This window comes from Raphanus sativus, chromosome 6 (genome assembly GCF_000801105.2).
Source record: "Raphanus sativus cultivar WK10039 chromosome 6, ASM80110v3, whole genome shotgun sequence".
Classification (NCBI taxonomy): Eukaryota; Viridiplantae; Streptophyta; class Magnoliopsida; order Brassicales; family Brassicaceae; genus Raphanus; species Raphanus sativus.
Window position 1 is genome coordinate 40,522,817 of NC_079516.1, and position 13,565 is coordinate 40,536,381.

The 13,565-nt window shown below is 35.3% G+C and overlaps 2 protein-coding genes across 3 annotated transcripts; both read right to left on the reverse strand.

Moving 5' to 3' along the window:
• Positions 1 to 4,037: 4,037 nt before the first annotated feature.
• LOC108812275 (lysine-specific demethylase REF6) lies at positions 4,038 to 9,508 on the reverse strand. Its single transcript, XM_018584496.2, has 7 exons — positions 8,314 to 9,508; positions 7,970 to 8,048; positions 7,775 to 7,842; positions 7,531 to 7,681; positions 6,867 to 7,450; positions 6,302 to 6,787; positions 4,038 to 6,230 (listed from the first exon to the last, which is right to left on the reverse strand). The coding sequence occupies exons 1-7, from the start codon at positions 9,197 to 9,199 to the stop codon at positions 4,273 to 4,275; spliced, it is 4,212 nt and encodes a 1,403-aa protein (XP_018439998.1). The 5' UTR covers positions 9,200 to 9,508; the 3' UTR covers positions 4,038 to 4,272.
• A 641-nt stretch (positions 9,509 to 10,149) lies between these two features.
• LOC108807265 (DNA-(apurinic or apyrimidinic site) endonuclease) lies at positions 10,150 to 12,378 on the reverse strand. 2 transcript variants are annotated; one of them, XM_018579531.2, is made up of 9 exons: positions 12,070 to 12,378; positions 11,794 to 11,886; positions 11,548 to 11,692; positions 11,256 to 11,457; positions 11,091 to 11,169; positions 10,903 to 10,964; positions 10,727 to 10,813; positions 10,543 to 10,640; positions 10,150 to 10,460 (listed from the first exon to the last, which is right to left on the reverse strand). In XM_018579531.2, exons 1-9 carry the CDS (start codon positions 12,301 to 12,303, stop codon positions 10,375 to 10,377), a joined length of 1,086 nt encoding a protein of 361 aa, XP_018435033.1. In that variant the 5' UTR covers positions 12,304 to 12,378; the 3' UTR covers positions 10,150 to 10,374. The 2 variants fall into 2 exon arrangements, with proteins under 2 accessions (XP_018435033.1, XP_018435032.1); XM_018579530.2 differs by having other exon boundaries at positions 10,543 to 10,646; positions 12,070 to 12,375.
• Between the last annotated feature and the right edge of the window lie 1,187 nt (positions 12,379 to 13,565).

Here is a 13,565-nt window from a genome sequence, read left to right on the forward strand (position 1 = left end):
TATATTCTCTCCCCTTTTTCTCTTCAAAATTTTTAGAAAGAAAATGTTTCTTGGTTCCAATTGATGACTATTTTGGCGCATTTGTAACTACTGATCAGGCCATACTTTTCTGTTAAATTTTGTCTTTCCGCTAAATCTAAAACCATATGATTTTCTTTCTTTTCAAAAACTTTTAGAGAGAAAAATGATTCTTGGTTCTGGTCGGTGACTATTTAGGCGTCTTTATAGCTATTGATCAAGTTTCAGTTAAAATCATATTTTCCGTTAAATCTATAAAATTGTGTGTTTCTGTTAAAACTATAAAATTTTGTCTTCTCGCCAAATTCACAAACTTTTATTTTCAGATCAAAACCATATATTTTCTCTCCTTTCTCTCTTCAAATTTTTTTAAAAAGAAAATGTTTCTTAGTTTCAATCGATGACTATTTTGACGCCTTTGTAACTACTGATCAGGTTTCGGTTAAAATTATATTTTCTGTTAAATTTACAGAATTATGTTTCTGTTAAAACTATAAAATTTTGTCATCTCTCAAATCTATGAAGTTTCATTTTCAGATCAAAACCATAAAGTTATTTTTTCGCCGAAAATATAAAATTACATTTAGACTATTTTTAGTTGAGAATTTACATGACCCGTTCACAATTAATTAAAACCGAGCTTATAAACAAACCGGCCAATTGACATATTCACTGCATATGATGAACAATCCCTTGGAACGAAAGTTGGCGTATAACATCATCATCACGCCTCCCCCCAAACCAGAACAAAATACTACTCCCTCCGTTTTATTTTACTTCTCGTTCTAGATTTTAACACATAAATTAATAAAACATTTAATTTTGTATAATTACTAGATAAAAACATCATTATCAATAGATCTAACCAGATTTCAACCAATAGAAAAATAATTTAGAATAAAAAATCAATAAATTTTGTATTGAAATTATAAAACAACATTTATTTTAAAATAAATTAGATCTTGACCCGTGCGACCGTACGGATATTAATTTTCACTTTTAGTTTTTATTTATTTATACTAAATAGAATAATTATAATAGTTGATCGTTTTATATTGACTAAGTTAGGGGTGAATATTTGGGTACCTATTCGAATTCGGTTAAAATCTATTTGGGTTTGAGATTTTTCGAGTTTAAAGATTATAGCTTTATTCGTGTATTTATAAATTTTGGTTCCAGTTTGATTCGGATTTTTGCGGGTTTGATAACCCGTTTAAACTATTTTAAATTTTCAAAATTTATATATCTTTAAATATCCGTAAATCTAAAAATAAAAATAATATAACATGTAAATTTGAGTAATGTAAGCCAAAGTACCTAAATTAAAAATTTAAGTTTAACTTGAATATTTGGATGGAGAATAAATATATATTTTAAGTATTTTTGGTGTTTTGATTATTGTTTATCTACTTTAGATGTTTACTTTTGACTATTTTTTATATTTCAAATATTTTAAACAACTTTAAAATAGCTTATATCTTGGATATTAACTCTAAAAATAGCTAACATATTGAAGTATATAAATATGATCTAAATACATTTGAATATCCGAAATATTTCGTTTGGATCAGGTTTGGTTATGGTTCTTTAGATACCAAAATTGTAAATTCGTTTGATATTATCTAGTTTATGTTCAAATTTGGTAATATTTTTTTCGTTCAGATTCGTTAAATGAAAAGTTTATATTATAATTTATATGAATTGTTTGTCCAATAAAAATGTAATTTTTTTTTTGAATTTGACATTGATTTAATGGAGAAATTAATGAAGTGTATTTAATTCAAATTTAATTTTGGAAAACACATTAATCTAAGTGGAAAAGACAAAGTATTAAAATAGAAAGTATTATTTAATTGTGTATTTAATTTTGGAAAACTCATTAACTGAAGTGAAAAAGACAAGCATAAAAATATGAAGCTTAATTAATACTACAGTGGCATGAAGTGTAAATAAAAGTGAAAACTAAAGGTATTTTTAAATGTGTATTTCTCTTTTAATAAGATAGACTAGACCATGACCCGCCCGACCGGGCGGATGTTTATTTTATTTTTTTTAATTTTTGATTTACACTAAATGATGTATTTGTTAATAGTTACTTGTGATACATTGAGTTCTTTTTGAGTTTTTAGAAAACAATCAAATGTGTGAAAAATATTTTTTATTATATAAAGAAAGCTTAAAATGAAACAATGATAGATTATATATGAAATATATAAATCAATTTAGTTAATTTAAAATACGTTGAAATAAATGACTTTGAGTCATATATAAATCAATTTAATCGGCTCATTGTTATTACATTTTTTGTTAGGGCCATAGTGTTTTAGATCAAATTAAGTTGGTCTAGTGGCTCATGACCTCTCTCTTATTTTAACCGACAATTTTGTTTTGTAACCGTTCGGTGTTTAGAAAAAAATTGTGAAGAATGAAAAAAAGAAATATCTCGACTTTGGTGTTCTCCCATGGCGATGACGATTTCAAAACTCATTAATCGAAGGTCTAATGTTTTATCTTTGTGAATCTGATGTTTTTTCTTTACGAATCAAGGTATGGAGTAATTAAATCTCTTTTGAAATAATTGGTTTATTTTTCATTCTGTTTCAAAGTTGTATATTGTTTGCATGTCTAGTTACACCTAGTTAATTAATAAATGTCCATAACATTTATAAAGCAAATCAATTGTTTCCTAAAAATAATGTAGTTAGCAAGAATATAGGCAATTGCCTCATTCTTAACCATTTACTTAATCTTATATTTAATATTGAGTACTCTGCAAGTTCAGTTAAACAGATTTTATTAGAAAAAAAACATGTATAATTTATTATTTATTAGCTAAATATAGATAGTTAGCGAAAATCATGTCACTATATTAAAGTTAATTAATATTTGATATTGATTATAGATTTGATAGAGTAATAAAGATATTTTGTTTGTGTTCTAAAATGATTGATTTGGTTTGTTGTGAAAGCATAAGAAAAATCGATTTGATTTTTTTTTTTTTTTGAGAAAGGTTAACAACAGTCGATTTGTGTAGTTGGTTGGAAGCGTAAACATAGATAAATATATATGTAGATCGGTAATATTTTACATAGATTAATGATTTACACTGATTTTTATACAGGTACATCTTAATGTTATATATGAGAAAAAGTTGAAATTATACATATAACATTAAGGTAGAAAATTTATTCATACGATAACTTTTTAGACTTATTGAGACCTAGCTCTATGTGAGGTGAATAAACATTGGTTTAGATGAAAAGGGAAATCCAATTTTATCCTGAAATTATTTTAATAGAGACTGGAAGTTAAATTTTATTTTACGACAATAAATAATTTTGAAATTAATATCTTAGATTTTTTTTTATGATAACAAATATATAATTTTGAAATTTATTTAATATAAGAGAAGTTAAATTTTGTTTTAGGACAACACATTAACTAAACTGAAAAAGACAAGCATTAAAATAGAAACTATCTATAAAAAAATAAAATGATACCGACACATTTAATAAACTGGTTAAGACAAACATTTTTATAGAAAGTTTAATTAATATTCTCAGTGGTATGCCATTGTAAATAACTTGAAAAACTAAGGTGCATTTTTAAAGTGTACTTCTCTTTTAATAATATAGATTTTTGTTTTAAAACGACATTTAATTCGAAACGGAGGGAGGCAATAGCTACTCTTTAACATTAATGAACAGATCAGAACATCAACAATCGAACTTTATTAAGGAAGCCCAAGCCCATCTCCTCACTCTTTATTATGCTCTGAACCATTCAAACACACTTGCTTCAAACTTAGCCGGAATATCATCCAAACAAACATATAATGACGATTTTCTGTAGAAACCGACCCGTTACAACACCACCAACTCAGACCTTACAAGCAAGAGACCAAGATAAGAAACTAAAAGAAGAAGACCAACCGACGTCAAGTCTGTCAGAGAAAACAGGATCGATGAACAGAAGAAAGAGAGAGTTCAAAGCACAAATTCTACTAAAAACCAGGATTGTTTTTAAATTTATTCAACATTAAAGAAGACAACAGAGAATACAACAAGAAGAGCTGATGTTCTTAAACAAGACAATGGCTCTCCTGAATGTTAAAAGACTTTGAATGAGAACAATAACCAGACCGAGATGAACAATTTTAAACCCACTAATTCTCCTTCTAATCCAATGGATTAATAATAGAGAGATTCCATGTTAAAAAAGAAAAGACCTAAAAGGGGGCTTTAAAAGTCAAAGTCACTTTTTCTTGATTTTCTTTGCTGAATGACCCGTCTTCCTTTTGTGCCTGCTAAAATCTGAGACAAACCTGAATGTCTGACTACAACCCGGTTCAGCGCAAACATAAGGCCTCTCACCAGTGTGTACCCTTATGTGCTCTGTTCTTGACCAAGCCCACTTGAACGTCATCTTGCACCCTTTCCATGGACATTTCAGTGGACGATCATCCGAGTGAACACGCTGGTGTTGAACCAGATACTTGTGTGAGAAGAAGTTTTTGCCACAGCCTTTTACAGGGCAGATGTTTCTTTTATGCAGAGACAACTGTTTTTCTGAACTAAAACTCATTGTGCATCCCTCCATGTCGCATTGGTACCCCAAGCATTCCTCTTCCTCTTCCTCATCTTCTTCCTCCACATTCTCTTCACTTGCGAGGGTTACATTACTTCCTTTCTTACCACTTTTCTTCGGTTTTGTCTCCAAAGACCTTCTTGCGGGCTTCACGTGTCTCACCCTTATCCGTGTGCTAGCTTCCTCACTTTCTTCTTCTTCTTCTTCATTATCCTCCACCTCTTCTTCACTTGCGACTCCTGAGAAGGAAACATTTCTTCCTTTCTTACCAGTTTTCTTCGGTTTTGTCGCTGAAGATCCTCTTGAGGGCTTCGTGGTTCTCACCCTAAGCCGTGTGCTAGGTCCCTCCATGTACAAATCCAAATCTTGATTCTTCTTTCTGGGAACAGATTGTAGCAAAGTGTCTCCCAGACTCTGAACTATCTTGGTTTTTACTTTACGTTTAGCTATGGACCTTGTTTGCTTTCTTTTCCCTCCTCTACTGCAAAAGTCTTGTTCCTCCAATGAATTCTCTTCTGAATCGTACTCCACACCCATTCGACTAGTCTGTGCATCACTTGTGAATACTCTTTCCCTTTGCTGATAAACGCCATTTTCTTCTGAATCATATGAAACCAGATCCCTAAAAACTTTAGTCCGTTTGCTCCTTGGAACCCCTCCAGGGTGCCTATAGTTATCATCATCATCATCATCATCGTCATCATCATCATCATCACCATACATTGGCTGCTTCTCTCTGTAAACCTGAAAGCCATTCTCCATGGAGCTTTCTGAAGATGCATATTCCCTTACAGCATACTCTCGTCCAAGCGAACGCTCTGAAACCTCATCATCATCATCATCTGACTCAAATTCTTTAACACCTTTGTCTCCTCCACGAATCCTCTTGAGCCGTTGCTGCTGATCAGACGTTTGATTTGATGAATCACCAGAAACCGAGTTTCCCGTCTGAAAATAAGACTCTTCTTCCTCATCCCCGTAAGCCCTCCATTGCTGCTTATAGGAATGATCCTCTGATGTATCATCAGAAACTCCTGCTTCCCTCTTAAAAGAGGTAAGCTTCTTGCGTGGCGCGGCCTTCCCTCTCGCCTTTCTCTTCCTAGAATACTTTCTTCCGAACATTGTGGTTGCATCTCTAGAATCATTACCATGAACAGTCACATCCTCATCCATAGCAACTCGCAGATGACTTCTTTCAGTTTCTTCCCCCTCTAAGTCCTCCTCCAGCAGAAAAGGATGCACCTGATGCGACATCCAAACCTTACCACACCATTTTCCAGCAACATATTTCCTCTGTCTGGAAGATCTTATACCAGAAACTTGGGGTCTTGTGGGTGAGCTAGTTGCTGGAGAGGTGCGACCGAACACATTGTAAATGACGGAGTTGTAAGGCATCTGCTTGCTGTACAGAGGAGAGCGACTGAGGATAGCACTGTGAGAAAGGTTAATACCCAACTTCACAGCCCAGTCACTGTTCCCAGCCTTGGCTTCTACGTTTGCCAACGCCGCCTCAATCGTTTCCTCATCTTCTCGGGTCACATTCTTGAACTCAGTATCATTCCACTCGTGATTGACACCAAGCTCTTTCGCAACTATCTTTCCTTCAGCCTCTATCCTTGGGTAATCTGCAAAATAGCGTTGTCTTAAGCAATGTCATCACACTTTCAAAAAACAACTTGTAGTTTTTGTCTGTTACCTGGATGGCATAATAACATGATGTTAATTCCCCCAATAGGATGAAGTCGTTGTTCCACTTCCGCAGCATGCTCAAGACAAAACACGTGTAACCGAGAGAAATCGTCATCAGATCTCGGAATGAACGGTAAAGTTATTTCTACAGGTGATGTTGTATTCCCGCCTTTGATACAAGAAAGCGTCGAACAGCTTGAAGTAGCAGCATGTGATACGTCCACCTCTTTGTCTTTCTCACATGTAGAAGAAGATAGACCATCTCTAGCCTCCTCGTTGCCATCTGTATCCGTATTTAAGCGTCTGTTATCTTCTTCTTCCTCTGAATCAGAAGAGTCTCCATATGCTGCTAATAACCCTAGGGCACCATTATCTTTATTCTCTTTTGTTGGGGAACTTGATGAAGTTCTTTGATCACTGGTCTTCATTGAATACGTATTTTGAACAGGAACATCATTGTACAAGTTATCTACATCATGCTTATCCATGCTTTCTGCAGAGAATGAAACAAAAGTTCATTAAAATGCTAAAACCAGCCATTAACAGGAAGAGTGAGTGAGTGTGTAACTTACGAGGATGAAGTGATCCGGAAGCTACTGTCCAGTCATTCAAGAAGCTACAATCTGCAGACATGAGATATCTAGCTGCTGCTTCTTTAGGTTGAATAATAGCAACACAATCAAAGCTCAAGATGCCACATGTAACACAAGAGAAAAGCCTCTGATCCGAAAGCCCCACAGCTCCATTGTTTTTCCTCCTTTCACCATCTGTCGAAGTTCCTTGGGTCTCGTCCTCTTTGCTTGCCAGATGATCTCTGTTCCTTTCACACAAAGACGTAAACTTCTCTTTCACACCGTTACTGAGACTGACCATAACACTATCGGAACTTAGGTCTTCAGATTTTATATGGAGGAGAGTTGTCTGTTCCTGGTTAGCACCCAAATGAGATCCAATCCGCACGTCAGAGCAAACCGATATATCTGAGGAGCTCTGCGGAAGAAGAGCTATTGGAAACCCTTTTCCAAGAGAGCGGAGCAACTCATTGTTGTGGATGATGTTTTGCACAAACAGTTCGTTAGTCAGTTTTTCTCCTTCGCTTCTTTTCTTATCTTTCAATCTAGAACTCCTTGGTTTGGTTTGGATGCTAGCTGGCACTCTGCAATGAGTGACGCACACCTTATGTAAAACCATTTTTAAGAGTGTGTAGAAATCTATAGAAAAAAGAAGAAAGAGTACCTTGAACCTAGAGCCAGTGCATAGTCATAAAGCAACTGGAGATGAGAAACCATTGGAGGGTAATTTATGGAAGCTCGCCGGATTGCAGCATCTTTTGCCATTCTCAACCACTGTGGAGTTGCAATATTAGATGCTTCCCCAAAATTGAATCCTGCAACCACCCCCAAGATTGTGTGTTTTGGATAATAAAGGTTATATTAACGCTTTAAGCCTTGAAGATACTAAATAAAGGTTGCTTGCTCACCATGACTAAACCCCGAGTGATATGCTCCTGGAAAGGTGATGACAAAATCTCCAGGATTTTGCACTAACCTGGTACAAGCAAACCACTTGCGTGAAAAGACATGAAAGAAAAAAACTGTGCATGTGAAAAGTGAAAACAGGGTTGGAGCAATTGGAAGTTTACTTTCTAAACAGAGCACAAACAGAGAACCAGTACCTGCAACATGGTATCCCGGCTCTGACAAATACTTCAGGAGACATAACAGTTGTCTTCTCACCAAGAGTAGAAAATGTCACTGGTAAAAGACAAAATATAAATAGGTATTACCACTTAGTTTGCTTACATGCAGCTGCATAAGCTACTTTGAAAAATAATAAAAAAAGTAGTTCAAAGCAACAGAACAGAGCATACAACAAAGCCAACAATCAAAACAAGAGACTGAGTATACACTAATTGACATCCAAGCACAAGCCTTTACTGACATTTTTTGACACAAGTGACAATGGAAACAGAGCCATCCCATAGCAATAAGCATATTAGTAGAAAAGAAAAAAACTCACCAAGAGGATTAAGCTCTTCTCCATAACCATGAACCCTAACCACTTCCTCAAAGGCCATAGCAGCATCCTTGGGCACACCATACCAAGTCTTACCAGCACCCATATGCAAGTAATTAAGACTATGCAGGTCATGGTCCTCCACATGCCAAGCGAACCAACTAAACATCATGGCTATATAAACCATGGGAGACGTGACCCCAGGGATCTCCTCTTTCATGAACCTAAGCAACGACCCTTCAGCTCTAGCCATCGCCCTCATGTTCCAAGCCGTCTCACCAACAGTCCCACCATCACCACCACCAGACTCTCTCCTCCTCGCCGCCGCCAAACTCAGAGGCACGAAAGCCGACCCGGGCATGTCGTTGGCATACTCAACGGAGAAGGGCTTGTCCACGGAGGCTCTCCAGTAGAGCGTCTCGACTTCGAGGGGGGAGACAGAGCTCTTCTTGCCGCATTTCTTGAGATAGCTCTTCTCAAAGCCCTTAGCTTTGAACTCGAACTCGTCGAAAGTGTAACGCTCGCCGCTCTGCCACACGGGTCTCTGCACTGGACGCTGCCTCCTAGGGCAAAACCCGATCTGCTGCTGACGCGTGGTGAATGTGGGACCACCACCACCACCGTCGTAATTGCCGTTGCCACCGTCGCGAGCCCTGGCTCTGGCTCGAGCGGCGAGAGAGCGGTTGAGGTTGTTAATGGCGGTTTTCTTGGAGGAAGGAGGGAGGGGAGGGACGATTTTGCAGATTCCGTATCTGGAAGCTTCCTCCTCGATCTTCGAAATGTAAGCCATCGGATCTTGGAACTCTGATAGAGTGGGTCTGAACTCTGGGGCTACTGGCAGCGATTTCAGCCATGGGAACACGTCTTGGCTCTGCTCTGAAACCGCCATCTCTCACCAAAGTCAAAACCTTTCTAACGAATTCTTCACTGGGTACTCCTCAAATCGACATTACAGAGCAGAAACAGAGCAAAAGGAAAAAAAAAAATCGAAAACAGATTATACAGAGATTCGAGTCACCCACAGCACCACCATATCTTCAGCCAATAGGTTTGGGTTTGTTAAAGGGGTCTTTTCCTCGAGAAAAGCGACGGGCTTGATCTCGTTTAGGTCTCTGTTTTATTATTGGATTAAAGAAAACAGAGGAAAAAAAAATTGTATTTTTTTTATTTTGGGTCTGGGGCAGAGTAAAGGAGATGTGATTTTTCTCTTCTCTGTATTTAACAAGTAATGAAACCACTGTGAAGGGTTTTTGAAATCCTCTTACAAGGGCAATCATCTTTGTCTTATTTACGATTCTGCCATTTTCGTCACAGTCGCACACATTTCTTGTTGGACTCTCTGTCCGTTTGCACATTCAAAAACTCTCATTTTATCCCGACCAGTCTTCCTTATATATATAAAATGAATTACGTTTCATAAGAAAAACATTTTAAAAGTAAAATTTATCAGGGATGATTAAACATTTTACGATACATCTAGCTTTTTTATAATCTTTTGATATCTAAGATTTATTAAGTTACCAAGGTATTTAGTTAGTAATTAGCAAAAATTGACTTCGATTAGAATTCATGTCAATGAGTCAACAATGAAATTCAACACCAAAAAGTAATGCATAATTTAAATGCACATACTATATACTGTATAGTGCTTTTTATATATATACATGAATGAATATGATCCCTTGGTTTGTTTAACGAATGTTGCCTCGACCCACTGACTACGCAATAAAGCAAAGGGTATCTATTCCTAAAATACATCAGAAAATTACCGACTCTTTGGAATTCAGCACTCATCAAAGATAAAAACTAATACTAACTTTTTTTTTGGGAAGATTCAAATGTTAATATTTGGTTAAATTATAACAATGATTACTAATAAGTAGTACCTTTAAGAGCTCATCAGAGCAACAAGGCGAAGAAATACGTGTCTCAATAACATCAACCTACATCTTTTTAAGTCTTTCAAAAGTAAACTAAAGATTCATCTAAGCTCAACTCTGATAACACAAGCTTTGGTTTGAGTCTAAAGAAAGCTTTGTTTTCTGTTGCAGACGATGATGGTTTTCAGTTAGAAACCTGTTTCTCTTCCGACTCTGAAGATGGCTTCGAAAGCTCAAGTGAAACCGGACAGTGATCACTCCCATAGAAACCTGACAGAACAAAATAAATAAAAATTCAAGAACCAAGTTGCTGCAAAAGAGCTAGACTGCACAACTAAATCTTAAACGGTACCTTCTAATTCTATCCCACGACCGTGCATCTTACAAGAAACTATACGGTCTTTGAGCTGTTCAGAAACCAGAAAATAGTCGATCCTCATCCTCTTTCCCCTGTACCTATTCCAACAATAAAAAAATTATCGATATGAAGCTTTAGAAAACATGATAATAACGATGAGCTTGAGGCATCCACTCACTTTCCAATGGGATTCCCAGACCATGAGAACCCACTTTCCGTGTCTGGTTCCTTGTGTAGATACCGGTATGCATCAACAAGCCTTCCTCTGTAACAACATTTTGTCAGTAACTATAATCTCTATTCTACAAAATATTACTACTAAAGACATTCCCAATGCAAAGATATTATACATACTCTTTCATGATTGTACCGAAGCGTGCTCTCTCTGATGGCGTGAATCCAGGCTGTCCGCAGTCCTGTATGATCAAATAATTTAAAAAAAGAAAAACCATTTATAGTCACCGTGTGATGTTGAAATACATTTCATGGATAAGCTTTGGTTCAGGCCTAGTGTGTGAATGCTGAGACAAGGAAAGCATTACCTCTTTGTTTGGAGGAACATAACCATTAAGCTTTGCTGTTGCGAAAAAATCAGGATGGCTAACATCTACCTCCTCATGACTGCATATAACTCCAAAACAAAATAAAGGAAAGAACATCATCAAAGGGGGTTTGAAGAAAAGAGAGGAGGAGGTAGAGAAACTGACCTGACATTTAAGTCGCCGCACCATATGAGAGGTTTATCAGAGGTTTGGGAGAGGAACTGGAGAATCCTCTTGTCCCATTTTCTTCTCCTCTGAAACGAATTCTCCTCCTCTTTCCAGCCATTGTTAGGCGAATACGTGTTCAAAAGACGAAACGTCTCGAACTCAGCTAAGATTACACGACCATCAGGTTCATGTTTAGATGCTGAACAAGTATATATAAGTCAGTTAGCAATCTGAAATTTCTATGTTATATATAATATAAGCAACAAAGTTTTTTTTTTTAAAAAAAAACCTAGTTTGTCAAGGTTGAAGTAAACTTTGAGGGGGTTGAAACACTTTTTAACAAGCAAGGCTGTCCCTGCATACTTGGACTCAGCAAGAGACCACCAAACTCGATAGTTTTCAAATGGTGGACTTGAGAGAGCCCGCATCAGTATCTGCACAACCACACCACTGCATTGTTGAGTCTAAACTCAAACACACCAAAGTCTGCTTGTAACATAGAAAATGTTGAGAGAGGGTAATAAAATAGGGTAACCTGTTTCTCGTCACGCAAAGGTTTGGTGTCATCACTCAACTCAGCATAATTTTTAGGTTTACCCTTGCCACCAGCTGCAGGCATTCTTACCTCCTAACACACTCAACACCCAACATTCAACATTAAAGAATGAATCCAAGACACAACAGCTAACTTTGAGCAACACTAGAGAAGAACTAAACAAAGAAACGAAAACCCTGGAGAATTTTTGAGGGATTCAGACACAAACACCCTAACAAGATTAACTCACTCACATTGGTCGGAATTGAATTTTACCTGTATGGCAATGACATCGGGATCGAAACCGGAAACGAACTTAGAGAGGTCGGACCAGTCGTTTTTGACACGAAGGAGGAAGCTATTAGCGTTCCAAGTTACGAACTTGGTTGGCTCTTTCTGTTTCTTTCCTTCTTCAACTGCTTCTCCGTTGCGCTTTTCCGGGGAGAGGAGGCAGGGCTTCTTAGGCGCTGATGAGCCCTCTTTCTCGATCGGCTTGAAGAATCGCTTCATTGCTTTTTTTACCAATTTCTTCGGGAAGATTCAGGTTTTGTAGTGTATTTGTATTTTGTATCTTGAACAAAGAAATTTTCTGAAATTGTATTGAATACAGTGAAACCCACCAAAGCAAAACCTTTTTACACAATATAAATGAGTAAAAACCCAAACAATACTTATTGGCCCATACTCATTATTATATGAGAACGTACTAAAATGGATTTATATCATGATTATTTTCTTCAGAAATTGCATTCAATATACAAACAAAAACTCCAAATTCATCAATTCTTACTGGCCCAAACATTAATTCTACGAGACTTTAGACTTCAATAGTTAAATCTATTTAAAGAAAAATCAAGTGGCTAATTTTATTCAAATACACCATGGAATTTTCCATTTGCCACTATACAAATTGGTTTTTAGTAATGTTATTCATTTAGATATTAATGTATTTATAGTTTTAAATTTTTGGAGGTGTTGGTGATGAATTCTCTAAACAACTTCAGTTTTCTCTGTACTAATAAAACCAAAGTAATTAAGCTTTAGTAAAAAAAATCATACCTACAGTTCAAATCTTTTAAACGAAATATATTTGCTTTAAAAATATTTTTTTATATAGATTTATATTCGGTGCTTTTAAAACTTTGAAATAATATCTAAAACTAAAAGCAATAAAATATATATCTTAAATTATAAAGAAAAAAATCAAAACTAAAATTTGGCATAACTCCCTTTTATTTGATTGGATTAGTACAATATGAACACATGGCATATGTTTCAGAAAAGAAAAAAGAAATATGGTATGGATAGTTCACATACTTGAAAGCACATAATCTATGATTGGAAGGATTAGTTAGGATGTAACTGTAAAAATTTTATGATATAATTTAGTTTGAAATTTTTTTTATATAGGTGTAGAAACAAATATATATATATATATATATATATATATTTTCTTATAACAATATTTTTAATTTTAGAAAAAAAGTTTCTACAACTTTTTTGCTTTAGTTTTTAAAACTACATAAACCATAATTGATAATTTATATAGTTGTAAATATAAATCAAAAATAAAACACCTAAAATTAGGAACAATCTTTTAATATTTTTATCCAGCTATCCAATGTTTAAAGAGTTATTAAAAAGTAAATAATCTTTAATAAAGTATTATCGAGTATTTGAATCTAAATAAAATTTAGATGTTAGTGAATTATTGATATATCATATATATCTTTCATATTTATATAAAATTTAGTTTTGAAGTTTAATTATAA